The sequence below is a fragment of the Lates calcarifer genome, linkage group LG1 (assembly GCF_001640805.2).
Source record: "Lates calcarifer isolate ASB-BC8 linkage group LG1, TLL_Latcal_v3, whole genome shotgun sequence".
Lineage (NCBI taxonomy): Eukaryota > Metazoa > Chordata > Actinopteri > Centropomidae > Lates > Lates calcarifer.
Window position 1 is genome coordinate 3,239,076 of NC_066833.1, and position 24,163 is coordinate 3,263,238.

The 24,163-nt window shown below is 43.0% G+C and overlaps 1 protein-coding gene across 1 annotated transcript; it reads left to right on the forward strand.

Annotated features, from left to right (window-relative positions):
• Positions 1-3,105: 3,105 nt before the first annotated feature.
• akap11 (A kinase (PRKA) anchor protein 11) lies at positions 3,106-22,401 on the forward strand. The gene is given in 14 exon segments (XM_018704402.2): positions 3,106-3,559; positions 4,329-4,431; positions 5,432-5,542; positions 5,640-5,693; positions 6,236-6,367; positions 7,291-7,555; positions 7,955-11,040; positions 11,042-11,112; positions 11,114-12,385; positions 12,632-12,772; positions 14,840-14,926; positions 17,632-17,678; positions 18,320-18,519; positions 19,420-22,401. Coding segments are annotated over 13 exon segments (5,715 nt in total). The 5' UTR covers positions 3,106-3,559; positions 4,329-4,368; the 3' UTR covers positions 19,606-22,401.
• The last annotated feature ends 1,762 nt before the right edge of the window (positions 22,402-24,163 follow it).

The window sequence follows — 24,163 nt, forward strand, 5'->3', positions numbered from 1 at the left end:
TTTTTTTAATCATACCTTTTTATTATATTTTTGTAATAAGAACAATAAACAATGTTCTTTTTAACTGGCTGCATAGTTTGCATTTATTAGTCAGATGGTTGAGATGTCAAATTCCTGGAAGATATCAGATAATTGTCTTGTCATTTGAATTCCTGCAGGAAATATGAGGAACGGTTTATGTTCAGAACTGAACAGCAGGCCCTGAAACTGACTCACAGGAAGGTATTAATGACATGGGAAGAATGCAAATGACAAAGACATGACCCAATCACATGGCAGTTTCTATAATGGTAGAAAAGTGAATTTCATTCTATATAGTCTACTATATTGACTATAAATATAAATTGTAATTATCCTAAAATAGAAATACTAAAACAAAGTACATCCAATTTTGTAGGCTCTCCAAGCACAATAATTGAGTAAACGTACTTCGTTACAGTCCACTTCTGTTAATATCAATATGTATTAATTTGTCTGCAGTTTGATTGTTCTGTCTTCGACAGTGCGAGTGCGACACATATCTTTTTCTCGGCGTTCGATTGGCGATGCCTCGAACACTCTTGTTTTCATGGGGAGAACGCTGACGGACAGGAATCGGAGAGCTCGATTCGTGTTCGGGAATCAGTGAAGTCGAGTCAAGCAGAGCGAAGTGTACACATCCTCTTTAACCCCTCTAGGTTAGACTTTTAAATACTTATTTTACTTAACTTCAAAGACTCCAAACATCAGAAATGATTTTAGCTGCTGTTATTGTAGGTGATATTTTCTGATAAATAGTTTACGACAGCATTCATTAGGCGTAAATTATGGCTCATTTCTAATGTTAGTGGTAAAACTTGAGCAGTTAAGGCAGTCGGGGGTATCCCGGGTGTAATTTTGCTCAGTAACGTTCACGGTAGGAAGAGGAGTTCAAACGAACGAATCGTTAACGGGTCGCGCATTAAAGACAGCGGCCACCGTCAGCGCGGCTGGAGTCCGACGCTGAGCGTTGAGGTAAAATGTCTTGATAAAGGCAAATATCTATGTTAAGAATACCAACAAATGACCACATATTAATGTCGGTTAAGTATTTGAACTCACCGTAATGTCAGCGTTAGCTCGGTGGATAGGTTATGGTAGCGACAATAAGGTGACATCACAGACCGAGCCGACCGCGGCCTGGTTCTGCTGTTAGCCCGGTGATTGACAGCCTGTCAACTAGCTAGGTGGACCACTGTCGTTTTCTATGTCCCGAGGGTTTCTTATGAGCGGGTCGGTCTGTATAATGCTGTAGTTAACTGATTGCCTGTGCTGGTTCTGACTGCATAAAGCCCGAGTAGTCGTGAATCAACATCAGCATCCACCGTGTGTGTGTGCGGCTGCTCTGTGGCCTTCTGCGGCGGGTACCAGCCCTACAAGCAAACACTCACTGTCCGGCTGTAATTACGCCAACGGTAGCGTTAACAGGCATGATACATGTTAAGCACAGTTATTGGTAACATGCAGACAGAGAGAATAGAATATAACATTCAGTGTGCCTGTGTCAAAGTTGTCAACAAGTAAGGTTACTGATGTAATGATTCAATGTTGATGTAGTTGACTATATTAACTGATAGTATGATAATTTTGTCACACAGTGTTTACTGAAAACTTAATGCCTTTCATTAAAATGGGTATTGTTTAGCTGCCTTCCGTTGGCCAGGGATGGACCACCACAGAGGTGACACTTAAAGAGAAAGACCACCCGAAGAGAGAGTACATTGGGTACCATGGGTTTGAGTAGAGGATGGCAGAGGATGGGCCATACCATTGTGTAGCATGAATAGGTTACATTTTTAAGACATAACCATTATGATTTCATTGTCGATTAATCTGCTAATTATTCTCTTAATCAGTTTTTTTCCCAAAGATTTTGTTGTGGCATTTTGCTTTTCATTGTCAGTTCACAGTTTAGAGAGAGAGACAGGAAACCAAAGTTATCCAGGTCAGGAATTGAACTGTGGACACCGCAAATATGGAGCCAATCCCGGCTAACACTGGGCAAGAGGCAGGGTACACCCTGGACAGGTCACTAGTCTATTACAGGGCTAGTAGGGCTGCAACTAAAGATTCTTTTCATTATCGAGGAATCTCCTTTTATTATCTTACTTAACAGTTAGATTCATAAAATGACAGACAATAGTGTAAAACACTCATTACAGTTTGCTGCAGCTTTGGCTCATGTCATTGAATTGCTTGTTTTGTCTGACCAATAGCACAAAACCTAAAGATATTTAAGACTTGTCATATGAGACAAAGACTCCCAGTAGACTTTTGTCACAGAAGACATTTTGATATGTAACAGGTGTTATTCATTGGCTCACTGTCATGTCTTACTAGGACACTTGAATGTTATTAGTAACACCTGAGCTTTTCCTCCAATGAAAAATGCCTGATTAGGGGCTGGAACTTGGGAATGTGTAGCATTTTCAGCTAGAAAAATCAATTATCACTGAAAATAGTTACAGATTATTTATTTGTCTTATTAATTTCTTGACTTAGTTCCACTATGGAGCATCTCCAGCTCTAACATTTTTCTCTGTATAGGCAACCAGCATATACCCAGTCTTCCCTCTGTGCTTGTCAGTTAAAGGAAAGACTTGATTTCAGTTTTAGACTTAATGTTATATTCACTTGTCTGCTGCACTGATACCACCTGACCAAAAAGTCACCTGTGCCTCGTTAGAGACTGGTATTTGGTCTCACAGTGGACTGCGAGGTTTTCTCAAGCTTTTCTTCAGGCTGTGCTCCCCCCCCCCCCTCCACCCCCACTCACCCACCCCACCCCCGGTCTTTGTTTATCTATCCTTCCGGCCACCCACACTCATGCTCAGAATTTAGCCCACATCAGCTCCCAATCAAACAAGATTTTAGACTACACAGTTTGTGCCCTTGACAGGTTGTTTTGCTGTCTTCTTTCTAAGATGATCACAAACACCCCCTGGAAACCTTCTGTTAAATCTGCTTAGCTCCATTACATTTTTGTTCAAACTGTGATAATTAGTTTGATGAATCAGCCCTTGAGAATTTGTTTAAGTCTAAACTTAGTTATACTTAATTGCAGTTTTTCTATGACATGACTAATACTAAATACTTATGGCATTATGTGAGCACATTAGTTGCACGAGGTGATGATGTAGGCCTATTGAGTTGATTCTCATAAACTGTACCACTGAACACTAAAGCTGTGATTTGCCAGCAATTTTGTGTTATTCGTCTGTGTTTTAGTCCCGGTCATAATAGACGTCATTGTGCCTGCTTCCCTTGTGAGTGAATTGGGATGCACTGCATGGTTGAGGTTAGGCAGCAGTGGCTGGCTGTGTTGTTTCTGTACAGACCACCAAAGCACCCGTGAGAAGCCAGGAGGTCCTGGATCACCAGAGGAAGCCAGTGGCATGTCTTCTACCCCTCTGGTTCTCAGGATGCAGGATGGGTTGATCAATAGGACCGCCTGCCTGTGTCTAGACCCAACCAGCTGCTTTGGACCATACCTCAAAGGAGAGGCTTGGATTTCTTGGGAAACTTTTCCTTCTTGTACACTGTAAATATTTTCCCTCCTTTACCCGCTCTCTCATGCTGCTTACCAAGTGTGTTTCCCCTGCTCAGAGCACACACCCCTGTTCTCTTGCCTTGCTGTTTGATCTTTGATGCAGGCCTGCCTGTTTAAAGAGTATCAAAGAATAATGGCGTACTATAGCTTATCCTCACTGGCAAGACAAGTCTAGGCCTACTTCTAAGAGCTTGATTTGTGTTATTTTCACACGGCTTTGAGTAAAACATGGTTGGCTGTACTGTCTCACAAATTCAGAACAGAAACCAAAATGTTAAATGTATTGCCTCCTGTGGTGAAATGTTTTGGATCTGTTTCACAGGCTTGAGTCCATCTGGATGGGCCAGGTGCAGTGACTTAGTTCTTTGTTGCATAAAAACCACCGACTGTCACATAATGCTTCCTGTTGTGGCATGTCCTGTATGCAGCAGTAGATAGAGACATGGTGTGCTATCTCTTTGTTTACTAATAGCACTGATACTGTCATGTGATGTTCTTGTGGTTGAGGGTGAGATAGCTGGGGACCTCACACTGAACAATCCTGTTTTTTTACTTGCTGAGGATTGTTGATAGAACTAGAGAGAGAACCTCAGGAAACAGGCTCAGCTTTGGGACTGAAAGCAGAGATACAAGTCTGAATTTCCAAAATCTCCAGTCTCTTCATTTCGGCAGTTTGCGGTTACTCTCTAAACTTCCTCGCCATGTCACTCACTCTGTCGTTTTCTTTTTTCCCTCTCCTTCGACACCTCTCTTTTTACAGGTGAGCGGCCAGTCAGCCAGCCACGCAGCTCTCTGTTGCTATGGATGCCTGTGCTCGTATTAGAGGAGTCCCAATAAGGTCCAGGGCCTCAGTACGGAAAGAGGTCTGTCTGCTGGCATTTTACTTTCTAACAATCTGTAGTGTGCTGTATCTTTGAATGGGGAAGTCGAGCCCTACTCTCCAGTGATTACACCTCAAGTAGGATTTTTAGCTGGACATTTGCACCTTTATATTAAAAAGCATTTCAGTAGGACAAATTGAAATCAGGTTTAGCTTGCTCCTCACTCACAAGTTCTGCACTTAACACTTTGCAATGTTGTTATGATTTCAAAATGCAAAAGATCTTCCCTTAGGTGTTTGTACAGTTTGTGTTAAAGCGTAACTCTGGTGTTTTTGAACTTGAAGCCATGTTTCTGGGTGTAAATGAATGAATGGGACAAAAATCTTTGGAATTGGTGCAGTATGAGCAGACGATGTACCCCGCAACCACAAACAGCTTCTGCAATGCAATGCTGCAATTCCTCCCCCACTAAAGTCACATAATATCCAGTTTGTCAGTGGCAAAAACAAGCGCTATAGTGGACGGACTTTGACGCAGACAGTTGCAGCAGCTGTTTGCAGTGGCAGGGTACATTGTTCTTGCTCAATACTTTACCAATTCCAAAGATTTTTGTCCTTATCGTTCATTAAAGCATGGGAAAATAAGGCCCAGGTTCCAAAACATCAGAGTTATCCTTTAAATAAGACACTACATTACTGTGTTGTGACTGTTTGTCTTGTGTGCTTGCGGTCGTAGATGCTAGCTGTTTACTGCAGTTTCTAATGTCATGAGATGTGCTTTCAGTAGAACTGGATTGGCCAATGGGATCTTAAAAGTGTTTTGCCTGTCAGTGTGAATATAATCTGATTACTTAGGATCTATATTAAAGTCATGTGTAAAGGCAGGCAGATACATCAAAGAGGATGCACAGAATACTGTTCTTTTTTGCATTCATTTTTCATGCATGCTCCAGTGATGGACAAATACATACACATTGGTTTCCTATTAGGTCTGTTGGGTAACCATATACTTTGTCTAAAAAGCTTTGCATGTGTGTTTGCAGACTGTGCGTGACAGTGGGGCACAGTATGTGAAGAGCCTCTTTAGGAATAAAAAAGAGCTGTGCAGTGTTGGCCTAGAGCTGCCAACCAGAGACACCACAAGACTGACAGAGGTTTGTCACACACAAACAGCAATGTGAACATATACAAAGCTCAGGCACATTCAAGTATAAGACACATTAACACTGACCATCAACTGTGTTCTTTCAGATTAATTTTGTGTGTCTGCCTGGTCAGTGTGAAGGGGAGGATGTCACCCAACAGGTAAGTTTTCATAATTATAAACATCCGATATGATAAAACACCAAAAAAAAGCTTTGCCTCTAGATTTTTACTTGTCATATCTAATGCTGATATGGTATAAGTGGACTTTGGGTAACACACCGATAATCTGAAACATCATAATTTTTGATGACTGACTTTTGAACTGCTCCCGGTCAGTACATACCAACAGTGGTCTGAGGAGGGACACACCCAAACTGGTGTTGGGGGATGTGTTGGAACAAGTCTGATCCACCTCACTTAATGACTTAAAGAGTCTGCTGCTAACGTCTTGGTGCCAGATACCTCAGGGTACCTTCAGACGTCTTGTGGATTGCATGCTGCAGTGGGTCAGAGCTGCTTTTTTGTCTCTCAAAGTACCAACAGCATAGTAGACAGAGGTGGTCAGAATGTTTACACTTAATAGTGTATTTTTGAGGTTAAAGATGGTAACAAATATAATTTCCCATTGAGTACTGGGTAGGTCTTGCAGTTAGTAATTTTACCTACAGGCTAATGTGCTTCTATGTCTTTTTTTTGCCCAGGCTCTAACATCTCTGCCAGTGGGACTGTGTGAGCTTCTCAGGTCACTCCACGTTCACGGTCTCAAGAATGATGAGGTTCTGCTGCTCAAAGACTCCCGCAGGCTGGCAGAGCACAAAGACACTGGGCCTCAGGTAGGTGACAGACTTCTCATATTGAAGGAATGTGCTCAGTTAGTGTGTTGAACAGAGCAGAAGTGGGATGAAGCCAGGGAAGTAAGGGGAGAGAATAAGGGGAAGTGAGAATTGGCAGTTGTGCAGTACTCAAGCTTTTCTGTACCTGTCAATATATCTTTATATTTGTGAACCTAGGAAGCCCTCAAAACAAGTTTATTTACACTGGAAACATGCACAAACATGGCAGATGTAAAAAATGTTTAACCCTCGTCAGTAAAATAGAATTACTTTTAAGTGTGACATTTCAGTTTTTCATTAAATTGTTTTCCCACTGCGTGGCCTTGCATGTCCCAGCACATAAACAGATGTACCAAGACTTTCTCACGCTTTTGAAGAAATGCAGGTGGGACAGACAGACAGAAAAATGTTGTTTTTTCAGCCCACGATTGCAGCCTTGTACTTCCTGGTCGTATGCGCAGTGTTTGGGTTTACACAGGCCCTGCAGTTCATTCTGCGGTTTTCTTGTCCATTTCAAATAGTTAGACCTCCCACCTCTCTGCATTACAATGTGGACTTGCACTAAGTGATTTTGTATTCTGTGCAAACAAAGTACAGACATAACAGTACACTTCTATCCCTCTCACCCGCCTCCTGTAAGATTAGGGTAGAGAAAAAATTCACATGTGAATTCTGTTTAATTTGCCAAAAGCCAAGATCTTTCATATTATCAACTTGTCTTATTGTAAGTGATTGTGGGACGCAGTCACTTCAACAGTTTATAGACACTGTCTGCATGTTGGTTATAAATGCTGTAATGAATCTTGAAATTACTCCAAGAAATCACCAGGCAGCCAGGCTTTTAGTATTTTCCTTTCCCCTCTCTTCCTTTCTTTTGTCTCTCCCTCTTTATTTCTCACTGTGCTATTTGTTTCTACCCCCAGTGTTGGTTAAAGGCTGTGTGTGTGCTGAGGCATAATCCCAGCACTAGCATCTATCCTCAGGCCAGTGTAGCATCTTTGCTGGGCTTGCTGGGGTGCTACACGGCAGGTGTCCGCTATGCTTTGGAGCTTCAGGCTCTTCAGAGGGGCACAGCTGAGCCCAGTCAGCCAGAGGAAGATGACACCAACCAGTCAGTCTCATCAATCGAAGATGACTTTGTCACAGCCCTGGAGCATCTGGAGGAGGATGACACAGGAGACAATCCCTGTAGGTTTAACATCTGACATCTCATCTCATCAACATCTCAGTGGCTTTTAGTCGCTGCCTGTCAATTGAATATAGATACTTAAGAAAAATCCAAAATAGAGATATTATCCTGTGTTTTTTATGCCATCATCACCTATGCACAATTAATTTAAAAAATAAATTGACGGGGATTTAAATTGTATTCACAGCTAGATGGCACTAATACATTACTTTCTAGTTGACATGTACTTTTTCCTCTACTTACATAATCATAATAGTTAGGTTGAATAGTTTGTTTTTTTCACTCAGCTTCCCTCTAACTTTGGGTAACTTTTAGTTGTGTTTATCTTTTTCCCCCTATTTGTATGTAGTGTAATTAACCAGTTTTCTGTCATCTCTCCTTCGTGTCCACCTCCACAGCAGCAGTTTCCTATCGTCATTTTAAAAAGCGTGATGTGGCATCACAGACAATCCCAGCCCACAAGAGAAGAAAAGAATTATCAGGCTCTCGTGTTATCATAAGCTCATCTTCGAAGAAGTACTCAGTCAAACATAGGTCGGGTCCAGATGTATCTGTCACAGTGCAGCGGTCATCAGGTGTGGAATCCCAGTGGACTTACTGTAGTCCCGGAGCTCGTCACCCCTCGCCTTTGATTCATGTCAGTGAATCAGAAGAGTCAGACTGCTCCAGCCCCAGTCCAATCATTTTCCTGGATGAGGTGGGCTACCAGAAGAGCCTGTTGGCCAAGCTGGACATCCCCCAGGTGCCAGGAGGGCCCAGAGATCGAGTTGAAGACTCAGACTCTGAAGTCAGTGAATTCTTTGACAGTTTTGACCAGTTTGATGACCTGGAGGAGCTGAGCTCAGAGAGCTGTACTCTTGCACTGCCTCTGGACACCATCAGTGCCCCAACCACACAGAAGAAGTCAGCTGACTCTATCACGGGTGGGTCAGCATCCAAATATGTGTCTAGGGGCTGCTCAACCAAGGGTATGAATCCTCATCGCTTTGACCAACCCACTCTCCCAGCCAATGTGAAAAAACCCACTCCCCTGAAACCAGGCTCTCCCTACTCACTTCACTCTGAGGTGCCTGACTCCCCTCGACCTGTGCAGACCCCCTCTGAGGAGAATGGTGGCCCACTCTTCAGTCCTGTCAGCTTCTCAGCCTTCAGCCCTCTGGTGGACTCTAGTGGACCACTGGAATACTTTTGGGAGACGGATGAGGATGGACAGGACAGCTCAGAGCTACGTAAACCCCAGGATCTCTGCTCTCTGTATAAGACCTACTCAGACTTTGCCAGCAGTCTGTCTAAAGAGATTCTGGGATCTGTGTGTGGCTACCAGTCTGCCGTTGATATCAGTGAAAACAAGAATCTCAGCTGTGTCTGCCACAAGGAATTCAAGAATCCTTCGGGTTACCTGATGAAGCTGTCAGAAATACAAGAGACTGTAACAGTGGACAAGCTACAAAAGAAGTCTCATTCTCTGAAGGATGGCATTCAGAGGTTTGCTACTGATCTTGTGGAAATGAGCCTGGGCAGTGCCTTGCGAGACCTGCAAAAAGGTGTATCCTCCTGTACCACCACTTTGTGTCACTTAGCTGCTAGGCTCACCTCCTCAGTGTTTCAGATGGCCTTCCATGAGATTGGCATGCGCCACGCCTATGTGTTGAAGGAACGAGCAATCAATGGATTAGCTGGCTTCCTGGTCGGAGAGGCTGTGTCTGGGGCGCTGAAAGAGTTCCTAACGGTAAAAAAGCAGATTTTCCACAGCACAGTGACACGTTTCGCCGCTGATCTGGCTGAAGAGCTTGTGTTTGAAGGCATTATGGAAGTGTGTCAGTTCTCCCACCCCTCAACCCCTCTGACCCCTAGTGATTGGTCCTTTGGCCACAGGCAAGAGGAAGAGGAAGAGGAGGAGGTGGTTTCCTCCTATGCTTCAGATTTGTCAGAGTCTGTTATCCAGGAGGCCTTCATAGAGCTCTCTCAGGCTGATGTTGCCTTCACTAGCCAAGCAGCTATTAGTGTGTCTTTGGACAACATCTGTTATGTCAGTGCAGAGAACACTAGCACTCGCACCTGCAGTACCTTTGCTAACCAACAGATTTTAAGTGCCAGTTCGGCTGCAGCGGCTCCAGGTCCTTCAGGAGAGGATTCTACCTGCACAGTAAAGAAAGCCCTGTTCACTGTATCAGGCATGGCCAGCTGTATTCCTGTGCCCCAAGCAGGCCAAGCCCTCTCCCACCTCGAGGATTCTGAGGAGACCTGTCAGTATAAGTCTAGCTCATCAGATACCCCACAGGCCAGTCCCAAAAGAGTAACTGTATCCAACTCTGACACCACCACATCTACACAGACTCACCTGTACAGTCATGGAACTCAGACCCCCATACCTGGAGGAGACCCTTCTCAAGGAAAGTCCCCATTCCAAAACTTCTCTGGCAACATGGTGGATATGATAGTAACTGAGGCTTGTGAGCTAATAACTGCTTCTAAGATGAAGAAGAGTTTTGGTGACTGTGCTGATTTCTTTACAAAGACAATCGGAAGCCGAAGGGGTTCGTCTTCTAAGCATGAGACACTAAATTATGAGCCTCCAGACTCCCCTTCAAAGCAGGGAGCTGGCAGGGAGTGTCTTAAATATGATTGTAGAGATTCTGCCTATGTAAGGAAGGGTGGCCCTGTTGAACAAACAGCAGACCTTAGCATTCCTCACATTTCCTTTCAGTCAGGCTCTCAAAACCAGGGGAGAGCCAGCTGTGAGTTAGATCCTAGTACCAGAGGTGTGGTTGAAACACATCCTGTAATGATGCATACGCTTGACGTCCCGGGCACTGAGATGGGTGGACAAAGGAGGATATCTGTTCCTGCAGATGACTCAACTCCAGGCTCTGGCCAAAAATCTGGTGAGACTCCTGGAACTCCTCCTTCTACCCCTCAGCAACCCAGTGAGGTGTCCAAGGAGAAACAGATAAAACAGTTCTCCAAGAAGCTGAAAAGCAAGCTGGCCAAGGAATTTTCCCCTGCCACTCCCCCTCCCACCCCTCACTATCAGCCTGAGCCTGGCCCAGGGCCAAAAGACATCACCCCTGAGGCAGACAAGGCTGAGTTTATGCTAAAACTGATGAGGTCTCTCTCTGAGGAGGCAGATGGCAATGAGGACGAAGAGGAGGAAGAATTGGCAGAAGAGGGTGGTGTTGGTGGCACTAGCAGATCTTCAGAGACAGGAGGTGGCAGGCATGATCCAAACCAGATTTCTGCTCGCAGAATGTCCAACAAAGAAGCTTTCCACTATGCCGAGCGGTTGGCTTGTCACATTGTCTCCATGGCAACAGAGATGGACACCCTGGGAGTGGCAGAGGAGGAAGGAGATATGAGTAAGGGCAGCGAGAGAAGGAGAGACAGTGTGGCTCAGTTCTCAGAGCAGACGCTGAACACCTTGTGGGTGTATGCAGGGGAGGTGGCAGGAGAGGTGATCAGTGATGTGAAGAGGATGGTGAGCTCCTAGACAGCAATGTCCATATCACAGAGCTCTCAGAAGAAGAAGTTTTGACAGATCTAGCTCTGAATGTTTGCATTCACCACCAACACCAGTCTCAATCCAGTACAGAACACAATAGAGACTGGAGGGTAGGGAGGCTGGCTGAACAGTGGTCCAGTGACCTAATAGCCTCTGTCTTTCGGTCACCCACCTCCACTTCAAGCACCATCTCCAGTTCCAGCTCCGGCCTGTCCTCTGAGTATCCCAGCTGTGAGAGTGTGACAGATGAATATGCTGGCTACCTCATCAGGGTACTGAAAAAGGAGGGAGGTAGTAGGGAGTTGGTCCTAGACCAGTATGCGAGCCGTCTGGCCTATCGCTCTATAAAACTAGGCTTAGCTCATGCCAGTCGCAAGATCAAGCAGAGATCCTCAAGCACCCGCCTTCACTCCTCCAGGTCACTGCCAGATGAATGGAAAGCTTCTGGTAGTGAGGACTCATCACCCAAGGACAGAGCAGAGTCGGTGGTTTGTCCCTCAGGCAAGGACGCTCAGTGTTGTTGCAGGGACTCTGAAGAGCAGAGTCAGAGGGAGTACATGGATCTAGTCAACTTTGCAGAGTCTTTAGCTTACAACATCACCTGTGATGTCACACGCAAGCTGCATCTTTCCTCTGTACGACTGCCCAAGTCTCTCACTGACTCCTGTCTTTATAAGAAATCCAAACTTGAAGACATGGCAGAGAATCTCATCAGGAACTCCTTCTCCTGCCCCCTGTTGTCCAAGGAGGGTAAGAACAAGCATTATCACAGTACAGGAAGCCTGTATGATGGAGGCTACAGCAGTAGGGTGATGCAGGTCATCGAGCATTATGCCAGGAAAATAGTTGATGACACTTTGAAGATGAGCCTGGCTTCAGTTGGACATTCATCCCGGGAGCATCAGAGGACCCAAGGCCATGAAAGACACTCTCACACCCAGAGGCTGTCAGAGGGGCCAGCAGTGGGTCAAGCTCTGGGGGAGAGGCCATGCCGTTACTGTCAGGTCCAGGAGTGCCCATACTGTACTAAACATAGCAGGCACTACCAGCCTGTACTACAGAGGAGGAAAAGGGGGCCAGAATGTCAGGCAAGGGCTGAGCGGCTCTCTAGCCTGGACATTCCTAAGATCCACATTGACCTGGACCATAGGGCTGCGTTTGCAGAGGAGATGGTGTCCATGGCAATGGAGACAGCTAAACGTGAGCTGAGCAACACCAGCCTTAATGCCGACAGTGGCATCGGTCATGACGGAACCAGCTATGCTGAGAGCCTGACTGCTGAGATCATGACATCAGCTCTGTCCAACATCTGCCAGGCAGCCAGCATCAGGTACACGCACCAAGATCCACATCAGTAGCAGCATTGGCATTTTCTGACTGTTTAGGCCACACACACATCGATTGATAAATCAGTCATTCATAAAAATCTGGTGCCTTAAAGCACCCGCCACTTTTTTCACATTTACTTCTTGCCTAATTTCACCATTTACTACATAGATAGAATAGTCATCGTGTAATTTGCAGAATTATCTTAGGCCCTCTCCCTTTGTCTCCTTCTATCTCTCCGTGCATGTAGCTCTCCAGGAAGGGAAGCCACTGAGTCCACTGTGTCCCAGCAGCTGAGCGTAGGAGACGACAGTCTGGGCAGCTGGTCTAACCTGAGCTTTGAGGATGAGCACCCAGATGACAACAGCAGCTTCCTCCACCTCAGTGACAGGTATACGACCATTAGCTTTCTCATCCATTGTAAACATTGCATAGTTACCTGTAGAGAACACGCCTACTATCTCCATTAATGTCACTATTTTACTGAAATAATAAACAAGTGCTATAATGTGTTCATTACTACACCTGTGAATCAACTATTGCAGTAATGTCAATAATCCTGATTTAAAGTTTTCTGTATCTTATTTTATGCTAAGTTATTTTTCTATTAATTATATATTAATTTTAGCTCTTAATGCTCTCTGTCTTTCCATCTATCACTTTTGTTGGAGACTGTCAACAATCTACAATGTGGTTTGACACAGGGGTACTGACAAATAAGCAGATTTCTACACAGATATTTTTAGGAGCCACATTCAGGCTCAGGTTTGGGACAGTTTTTGAGACCACTGCTGTGGTCTGGGTACAGTTCAGTGTTTCCCAGAAAGTATGTAGCGATAATTTTTTATTTTTCAAAATTTTTGCAACAAGAGGAGGCACACGCTATTATGTCAGCCACATATCCCACTATGTTTCTTCTTCAAATGTAAACAATCTAACCGTACGCTCTACGAAGGTATGTACTATAAGATATTTTTAAAGACATAGGAGTGTTAAAATCAGAATTTTAACACAGGGGAGGTAGAAACCTCTGAGTTGTGGACTGGCGTTGTTGAATTATTTGGGAACAATGCTGAAAAGAATGAGGTTGTCACTTTGGTCATGCTGCATCTATTTCCACTGTCCATGTCCTCAGATCCAAAGCAGTACAGAAACACTCCTTCATTGCTAGTGTTGGACCCGTTTTAGCAGGAGTCTCCTGTGGTTGAGTCCAGATTGGAGGTTTCCCAAGGTCAGCACAGGGCACAGTGCATGGTTTAGGACCTCTCTGCCAAAACGCAATTTTCTCTGATTTGTGCAAGTGTTGCATTATATGTGAGCTCTGTAACGGATATGTTGTTAAAGATTTTATGTAGCTGTCAGTGCAGCCAAGTTTGTGAAATACACCACAAGGATGAAGACCAAGTAGTAGTTGTGACAGAATTGGCCATCGCTAAAGAGGGCGAGAGTAGGAGCAAGTGAGTGAGCCTGAGTATCCGCTCTCTCAGTAACAGGGTCGCATACAAGTCTCCGGTCTCTGGGAATTAGACTGTTGACATTTCTGGCAAAGGTTGATATCTCTATGGAAGCAAAACTGACAACATTTGAGATTCTTTCCCAAGATACTGAAAGAAAACAGTGTGTTAGCAGCTATTTTGGCCATCAGGACCAAGTTAATGTATCATAATATTTTCTAAAGGTGTGTCTTTGAGTGCTCTCTTCACTTCAGGCGCTGTTTCTACAGGAACAAAGTCCAGCATGTGTAATTCATTAGACTCTCTTCAAAAGCCTTCTGCAACCATTCCCACTAAAGCAGATGAAATACCGGAAGGGAAAAAAAATCACCTACAAGTGTTTATTGACACATTGAACATGATGATTGACTAAATGAACATGCTCTCAGTATGTATCACCCAGTCAAACCACAGGGAGAAAGCTGTTACTGAGGTAATACAGATTAAGGGAGGTATTTTTAGATATCAGAAATGTTCCTCCCTTCAGTCTCACTGAGAGTGTGGCACGCCACAGTGTGCAGGTTGCAGCCAGCAGGCTAATCATTGACTAATTACAGAGAGAGTGTATGGTGTTGTGCTTCTGTTGCCAGCTGGTTGTCCTGGTGGAACCCACAGGATTTTAATGATCTCACATCTTAGGCCTTTAGCAACAAATTGTCTCAATCAACATTACAGATGTTTCAGTGGGATGTATGGTGGAAAAATCTGCATCATTTGAAGAATCCTCCTCTGTTTTGAAGTTCACCTGGCATTTAAAGGATTATTCCAAATGCCAGAAATTATGTCATCAATCTGAGTACTGTTTGTTGAAGCTACATGACGGATATTGTCATTACAGCAAATGAGATGAAGCTGCCTATTATATCCTGATCTTTGTTCCATCTCAGTACCTCTCGTGATTATTTACATTTCAGTGGATAGGTACTCAGTGTTACAGTGGTGCGTTACCTGCCTTCTCTCTCCAGCAGCAATGGGAACAGCAGTAGCTGGAGCAGTCTGGGCCTAGAGGGGGAGGCGTGTGAGGAGCGCATGTCATTCTCCCCCTCTGACAGGTTGGTCAGCAACTAGATGACATGGCTAACCTTCCTAAAACACCTGGGGTTTCACCTAGAATGGGACAAAAAAGGAGTTGAGTTACTGAATTTACCATAAAGCCAAAAATAAGTAAAGGAAGCATATGACAGATCCAAGCATAGGAAAATCTCAGCACAAAATTGGAACCAGACAATTGCTTCATCATATGAAAATGATTTACTACATTGTACAGTGGCATTTTGATTTGTATTTTGTCTCATACTAGGAACCACCAGCCCCTTGCATGACCACACTAAAGCTCTAGATATAAATAGGCTTGACATGGCATATGCTTGTTGATCCTAATGTCAGCTTGTGATGTATTGCTGAAGTTTTGCTGGTTTTACATTACTTGCATGTAATTTGGTTGATTAATAGGATAATTTGGAGTGTTAATGTATTTTGGGGGCTCTTGCCCTCTTTTCATAAATGTTTAAAATTTAGACCCACCAATATGTTCAGATAAACTGCAACTGACTTAAGTCCTGCAGGTTTGCCATCACAGGCCCACATTCTTTTAAAAAAACATACTCACAGAAATATTCTGCAGCACTGACAGATTTAATCCTTACTGCCAGTCATTTATAAACACACATTGTTTTCTCAGGCTGGTGAATATGTTTATGCTTCAATCCATGTAGTCGCTTGTTTCAACTCATAGCAGCACAGTACTATAAATCAACATGTTAATCAACACGCACATGTAGGAAACCAGTGTCATTTTAGGTTTGGAGTCAGCTACTGAACAGAAATCTTTTAATGCAGAAAGATGCCACATTCACATTATCCTTCTAACAACTTCCATGTTTTCTGGGTTTTATTTTCCATCAACATAGTACATGAGTTCAGTTCTTGTTGGCAACTGACAACCAGGTCTCAGATGTCAGAGCTTCCCACAGACATCTGAATGCAGCAAAACAACCAACAATCAACGTCTCACAACTGCATGATCAGTACTGACAAAATAATTAAGATGGCAAAATGTTCACTGTAATGAATAGCCAGTCTCAAGAGAGTTTGTGCATGTTGATGTTGATATTTGTCTAGCATTAGTTGAAACCAGTGGCTTCCTAAAATGTAGAAAAGGGCTAAAACTTGTAAAACCACTGTTTTGGTCCTTTTGTTTCAATGGAAAAATGTAACTGCAAAGTAACATTACAGAGTAATTAAACCCAAATCCACATCAGTGTGAAAGCCTGCTGTAATCTGCTGATGTACAGCTGAGAGGACTGAATTGGCCATATGCTATTACCTGGTCAGGGAGCAATGGGAAGTATGACATATATCCTGCTTTATGGTGATACTGGATTTGTATGACTTTATGAAGTAACTTGATCAGATAGGTATTTAATTCACTGGATTGGACAAAAACAGACATTTCTTCTGGTTCAGTTTTTACATAAACAGCTTCTCAGATCATTTTTCAGAAAACGTATCTTATCACACTTAATACTGATAGTTGCAATCATAAAATAACATGTACAGTAGTAGATGTTTTTGAATGCTATATCACCCTACTCCGCACACAAAGTAGTGGATGGCCAGTCCAGCCATTGGGTGGCAGGTTTTTCACAGATTCAGGTTTGTGGTTTGGTTATTTCTAAACATGGCAAATGAAAGCCTGTTAAGTTATTCTAGAAAAATAGAACAAAAAATACCTATGCAAGTCAAAGCTCCAGCTTTCCAGTCACTGTGAGATGGCTTTTATCACAATTTTATGTAGGAAAAAGAAAAATTGCTACTAGTTGTAAACTACAGTAAATCCTGTACACCAATGTTCCCTCTAAGCTGCGTGCCTGCGCAATCATGCACTGCTACCGCTTTCTCCGCACACAGCAAAACTATGTAGCGCATAAAATTACAGTAATGCGACAGTGTGCACGTCTGATTTTGCTCACAGTGGTACAAGGAATTCTCAGGGAGTTTGTGTGTTTGCTCAGACACATGAAAAACTAGGGGGAACATTGCTGTACACCACTGGGTTCATACTCTTCAGGCACTGCCACGCAAATAGTAAATAAAACAGAAATTACGCCAGTTTTGTCCTGTAGTGCATGACTTTGTAGTTAGTGGTGCCTTGTCTCTCTTCCTCACCTGTGTTTTGACACTGTCACTGCTGCCTCAAGATCCTGTTCATAACAGTGAATGTGAAGAGCCTCCTCAGTCGACCTCCCTCTGCAGAGAAAATGATATCCTTATATCATATGGAGCAGAGTCTTGGTGTCTGTAGCCGTGGGCTGTGTCAACAAGACTGTGATTAACAATCTTATAAAGTGGAGAAATGACTGTTTACCTGTTGGCACGTCACACAGCAAATATTTGCGCAATTGACAGTAATGGATATTGAGTCGATTTTCAGCATGGAAAAATCAACTTTCACACTGATCAAGATGTACGCTTAGTCATTGTGTCTTAACTGACATAAGACACTGAAGCAGGAAAGTCAATTTACTGCAATGTAGAAAAACCACTGACTGGAAATATGCAGCATCACTTCCTCAGTGTGTCTGAGATGTCTTTTGATCAGACTGCTTTGATTGCAGTGCTTATGGCTTCTGATATCCTACTATGCTTATATCAAAGGCTGTTAGCTTAAGCATGCTTATTGTGATTCGTTTATCCTTACATGCAGTTTGGTGTCTCTCTCCTCTCACTAACCTGTGTGACTTTTGTCATCCAACAGTGACAATACAGAGGACAAGGAGACTGAGGTCAAAGAGGAATCCAGTGGTAAGGATATTTTACTGCCTGCAGCTTTACCTTTAAATTAGCCGGAGTCAGTCTAATTTAATACATGGTAAAACAAAAATGTAGTATTCCCAAATCCAAATCAAACAGTTTAACATAGCTCTCTTCTGGACAGCAGGGGGGAATGGGGGAAATGGGCCCCTCTCCTAATTTGATGGTCTTGCTCTTCCCACTCTTTGTGATTCTGAACAGTTGGCCTTGATTTCAAATAGCTGCGTGTGTCTGTCTGCCTGTCTGAGTGTGTTGTAGCTGGGGATTTTACCACCCCCGTATTCAGCCACTCTGAAGCTCATTCATCCCCTCTGCTCCCTCTACAGTCACTCATTATGCGTTATGTGTGTGTCAAACCAGAGCAGCCCCCAGTGAGAGCCAGTGGTGGGCGTGGGGGTGGGGGCTCGATCCTCTTTGCCGTTCTACTGTGTGAGCGTGGGAACCCAGCACTGAGCAGAACAGGGCAGTAACAGCCCCACTGTTACATATTAACCTCTGTGTATCCCTGTGTCTTAGAGGTGTACTGAAGATAATGTAAAGTAGACCCAGCAGGGACAAAAAACAGGAAACTGCAGTAGAATATATGTGAGGATGATTTATCTTGGATTAAGCACAATGTCTGTGTGCTGCAGGGACTCTCTGTGTGGACCGGACTCAGGTGCAGGCTTCCAGGATTGCACTGGTCATAGTGAACACGGACGTCAGGGAGCTCAGGCGTGGCCCTCAACACGTGACCCTCGACCCCCAGCTCAGGAGCATGCTGCAGTGGGTGGCAGCCTCCATGGCAGACATTCCCCAGATCCAGCTGAGTCCTGACAGAGAGCTCCAGCAGGTGACTGCCCTCAGTCCACACTGAACATATTCATTAATCACCATCTCAAACTGGTTCCCCCTGTGGTATTTATTATTAAACATTATGACTTTTCCTTAACCAAGTCAGCCTGCTTCAGTGAAAGAAGTCGTTCTGTCCGCGACTACTGATGTTAGTTTTAAAGGTTTGCAGTCTTGTGTAGTGGTATCGTGGTTTCCACTACAGTTAGCTTTGCTGTGGTGACAAACAGGTAAAAACCACCAGCTATTGCAATGGATAAGTAAAACAAGTTGCATAGTAAATTGTTGTGCAGTGGTTTACCATATACCCCCACAGCTCTGTCAGATGAACCCAAGCACTCCTTCATTGACACCACCTGTCATGTTCTAAATGTGTTCTGCAGTATCTGCAGTATCTGCAGTATTGCTGCAGTATTTTTTTCACGCACGTGTCAATATTTAGGTTGTTTTGGTCATGTTTGCATTCATATTCTAGCAGCTTGGATTAGGAGGCAGAAGCTCTGTGTTTCACCTATCTTTCAACTATTTAACTAATTGCTTTTTAAGAACTTAACAGTTTGTATTCATTACTTTTAGCTAACTATTGAACTGTGTTCAATACTATAAGTTATCTATCTCAGCCATTTATCCATTAACCAGGGATTTGAACAGTTAATTCATCTCTTTAATTATTTCCAAGCTTTATGTGGGTAAGATTTATTGCAGGACAGTTGTATGTGACTGCCTTAGTTTTAACTAGGTGTACCTAAAAAACTGACAAATGAGTGTACACCTTTAATGTCTAGTGGGAAACCCTTAACATTCACCCAGATCCCTTTCTTGGCAGTGCTCTGTACCAATAAATCTCAGTTGATTGGCCTCCTTTTGATTATTGAAGTGAATGGTTTGTTTGCCTTTTCAGCTCCCAGCAGTGGTCCAGAGGCTTCGGGAGAGGAAGTGGAGGACGGGAGACCTGCTGCACACGCTGCTGCGTTACTGTGAAGAGAGTCAGCTGTATGGCCAGTCCCAGGCCAAAGAGGAGGCACCCCTGGCAGCCAGAGAACCACACCGCATCCCCCTCTTCCAGTGGCTCCTGGAGCACACCTAGAGCCTCTCCTCTCCTCTCCTCTCCTCTCCTCTCCTCTCCTCTCCTCTCCTCTCCTCTCCTCTCCCCTCCCCTCATCACTTCCTTCCAAACAGGGCTTTGCAAACTCTACAGCCCCTAGAGGGCACCATACAAATCAGATGATCCGACTTACTCATAAATGTGGGCGGTTTGTGTTTTGCATTGCATGCTGTGATCAAGAGTACTTCTGATGTATTTTATTTTTCTTTCCACCTTCTGTTTTGTTGTTGCAGTTCTATCACTTATCAGGCTGCGTATATCATGTGTTGATGTAGTGAGCTGTCTTTCTCGCCCGCCTACACTTCTGATTTGAAGCCCTCACACCTTGCTGTTGTTGTGTTTGAGCTACAGAAGGAGAAGGAGAGAGGAGAGAGAGACCCACCCCATCTGTTCCAGACAGAGACAGAAGTGCAGTGAGTTGAGAGAAAGAGAATGTGTTTTATGTTAGGGAATCCCCGATGATGTCAACACACCCTCAACTCACCTCTGTGGTGGTGTTTCCACATGTTAAGAGACCAACTGTGCGCGCGCGCACACACACACACACACACACACACTACAGCTCACCACACCCTTGTATTATCAGAAGGAATCCAAGATACGCTCATCAACATCCAACAATTATTCCCCTATAGTATTTATTGTATTAATCCACCCAGAATTACTGTGCTCACAGTTTGCTAGAGTGAAGTGTTTCTCTGGAGCACTGAATGAGTTAAATGCACGTATACTGTGTACTATGCTGTCATTTTGCATTGATGATCTATTGGGCCATTTATATGGCAGTAGAATGATAAAAAGCACTTGATGAAGTTGCCTCTTGCCAGTATTGGTACTCTTGTTTTATCTAAAACCGTGACACTGCTTGCCTAGCAACAATCTCCTTAGTTGTCAAACTTAGTAAAATACTTTGAGTGGATGATGTTTACCAGGGCGGTGTTTTTTATGTTTTTTTTTTTAAAGTATATTTTGTGAAGGTAGAGAATCTAATTGAAGATGAAATGCTGCTCAGAGCGATGAAAGAAGCCATGATATTGGCTTAATGTTGCCAAATGTAGCTTATAAGGAGACCCCCTCCCTCCAGTCAGTTATTAATGTATGATACATTTACTGTCAGTGGCCCACGTTCAGGGGAAGATCCAGTGACGCAAATAGTGGATCTTTCAGTAATTAAAGACACCGGTCCAGTCTGCACCTCCAAAACCACAAACTAAAAGCATGTTCATGGCTCAACCCTGGACTTACACATTGTGTCACCCACACTCCCCAGTCACCTTGTGGAATGAAGGACTCTGAATACCACAACTTCCACATAGCACTACTCCTCCAACGCACCCTGTCCTTACTCACCAGTCCCCATGTGTATGTTCACACGCACAGCACTACCAGCTACTTGCTGAGATGCACTTTTGTTTTTTTGTTTTTGTTTTTTTCGTTTGTTTTGTTTTGGATTTGACCAAGGAGAGACTGGGCGTTTCCAGCCCTGACCTCTCCTGACCTGGCCTCTCTTTGTGAATTTACTCCAGCGTGGTCGGTCTGCTCTGCAGTCAGTCACATGCACAGTACCCAAAACCAATCTACCCTCCCTCCCCGAAGAATGATTATTGGGATACATTTTGATGTTTGTATTTATTGTTTCTTTCCTTTTTTTAATGAGGGACCTAAGGATGACATGATGCTGTGAGGTCCTCAAATTTATATCAGAACTTTTCCTTCTTGAGTTTGAAACACTGTAATATACCACAGCCTTGCATCTATTATTCTAAACTAAGTGTTGTTGGTGGTGTTCACCTGCATGGCTGAATTTTCATTGACTTTTAAAGCTCAGCATTGTTCTTCTTAATGTATTGGCCTACACTAATTGAGCCGCAGTGATTCGTTTGTGTCCACACTGCCTAACAGTATGCTATAGGCCTCTGCAGATGCCTTGTCTGTTACTGCTTAACCTCTAGGCTGCCAAATGGTCATATACTCTTAAAGGTGTTTGTCCTGTATGATTTGTTTACACACAAAAATCAATTAATCACAAAATCCACTACTTAAAAAAAAATCCAAAGTGAAACAAAGTTATACCTACTATTATAATAATAGTAGAGAGGAAGACATAGTGAAGTATTAACCTGAGAAGTGAGAGAGTGCAAATATATTGGTTTACATTAAAGGAATGTATTAAGAGTCATGGACTTGACACATGAAGAGAGCGCACCACAGTGTACAAATTGTCGCCCAGTGTGAATGTTTAGTTGTTCAAGTAGAACTTTCCCAGTTTTTTCCACCCCCTCTACTGTTTTCTTTCTTTATCTACATTACATTCCTGTGCATCCCAGATGACCTATAGCGCTATATTGTTGTGTTTGTGAAAGCTGAATGTGTACCTGCAAAGACTGAACTCCATTTAGAAGCAGATGCTGTAAATCTGTTTTGCTACTGTTGTTTCCCAGTGTTACTTTCAGCCTCTCTCTGATCACACACAGGAATATATATATATATATATATATATATATATATATATATATATATATATGTAAAACGAGAAAGAGAGCAAGAGAGAGAGAGAGAGAGATGTACCTCACCTTCACTCACTTCTGTATTTTTCCTGCTTCCTTGTAAAATCCTGCCAAATAAAGATATTTAATAAATTATGTAAGTTATATAACAGTGAGTTCACTACTTGTTCTCCCCAATGGCATTGCTGAATAGTTTACAATGAAGTCAGAAACTCTAAATTTGTTTATGTTAAAGCTTGGTGTGACAATAAAGCTTTTTCATGTGCTCTTATTTTTTGTCTCCCTTTAAAGAAGAGGTCACATCCTTGTATCATCATGTTGAATGTTATTGTTTCACTCTCAAGCTGTGGCATTACAGACAGTCTGTTCCTTTCCAAACACGATAATGAATTCAGTTTTCCTTTAGCTCAATTTAAAAAACTGACTGGCTTTGTTGAATACTTGTCATTTTCATAAATAATTAGGTGAATTAACAGATAAATGAAAACTGAATCAGCAATTAATTGATTCATTATTTTAAGTCTCTTATCAAGTAAAAATGATCTTCCTGCTTCTAGCTTCTAAAATGTGGTGATTTTCTGCTTTTCCTGTTTTGTAAACTGAATATTTTTGAAGACAACACTTTGGGCTCTTGGAAATTGGGATGGATGTTTTAAAATATATTCTTCACTGAAGAAGAACAGCAGATAAAATCAAGTACTGTCCTTAACTAGAATTGTGACGTACTTTACTGTCCAGTATAGTTCATGTAAGTTCATCAAACCCCACCTCAATCAGCTGCAACATTTAAGCCTTCAGTAATATATATTATAATATGAGAGCAGTGATAATGAATATTCTTATATTTTGCAGATAGTTTGGTAAAAGATATTTAACTTGGAACAGTACGTTTACACTGATATTTCTACTCTTAACAAAGTAAAGGATCTGGGTTCTCCCACCGCTGATATTCTTAAAATGATTCAATCAGTTTATTAAACTATAACAATTACCTGATCAGTAGGGAAAATAATCATTAGTTGCAGTTCTACAACCACAAACTTCACCACATCAAAGTCAGTCTTACTGTCAGTGAAGCACGTTAAGGAGTTTTCTCTTAAATACTCTGATGAAAGTTCTCTCTTTTCTGCTGGTAAATCCTCATGGAGAAAGCTGACTTTTGGTGGACTGCTGCTAACTACAGATTTGTTCAAACCTATTAAAGGCTTGGCTTATTTGCCAAGGATGGTCCACCTCCTTACTGATATCGGTGCTACAGGTGCCAAAGGAAACAGGGGATTATCTTTTAAAGCTGGTCTCAATAACAGTGCCACAGTCCTTGATTATGCTTGGATACGGCTGCACAAAACAGCCATTGTTGCTGTGTGATTAAACCGTACCACACAGGCACAAATATATAATTAAGTAATGTTCACTACAATGGACAGTACCTGTCAGCATACAGCTTTCTGTGCAGCAGATGAATGGAGGTGTTTGTCTGACGTGGAGGGAGAGAAAAGAAGAAAGAGAGAGGGAGGAGGGAAGGTGGGAATACCTAATTGCAGGCTGTATAGTGATACAGGAGGAGAGGAATGTGTCTGACAAGCACATCTTGTGATCTTTTGAGCAGCGGGAATCCTGCTGACAGTCAAAAAGAGGCTTCCAGACCAGCCATACAAGGACATGCTTAGCTTAGCTTGTGGGTGACCTGAGTGAAGTCATTTCAAGCAAGCTTCAAATTAGGGGATATATGGGAGAAGGTGGGGGGTGCAAACTGTTGTCTCAACTAGGTTCCCTGAGAAAAATGGCAAGACTGGGGTTTCCCACTTCCTGTTCCCCAGCAACATGACAAAGCTTAATCCCACAGAGTCAGAGCACAGATTAGAAATGTGTGAATTTGAGACAAAGCCTTAAGCCAGCGAGGCCACCTCAGTTTTAATCACACAGCCAGAAGAATCCTGGAAGACTTAAGTGTTTAATATCACCTCAAATACAACTACATTCCTATAGTGAGGCATCATGACATATACTTTCAAACATCTCATTACTGTAAT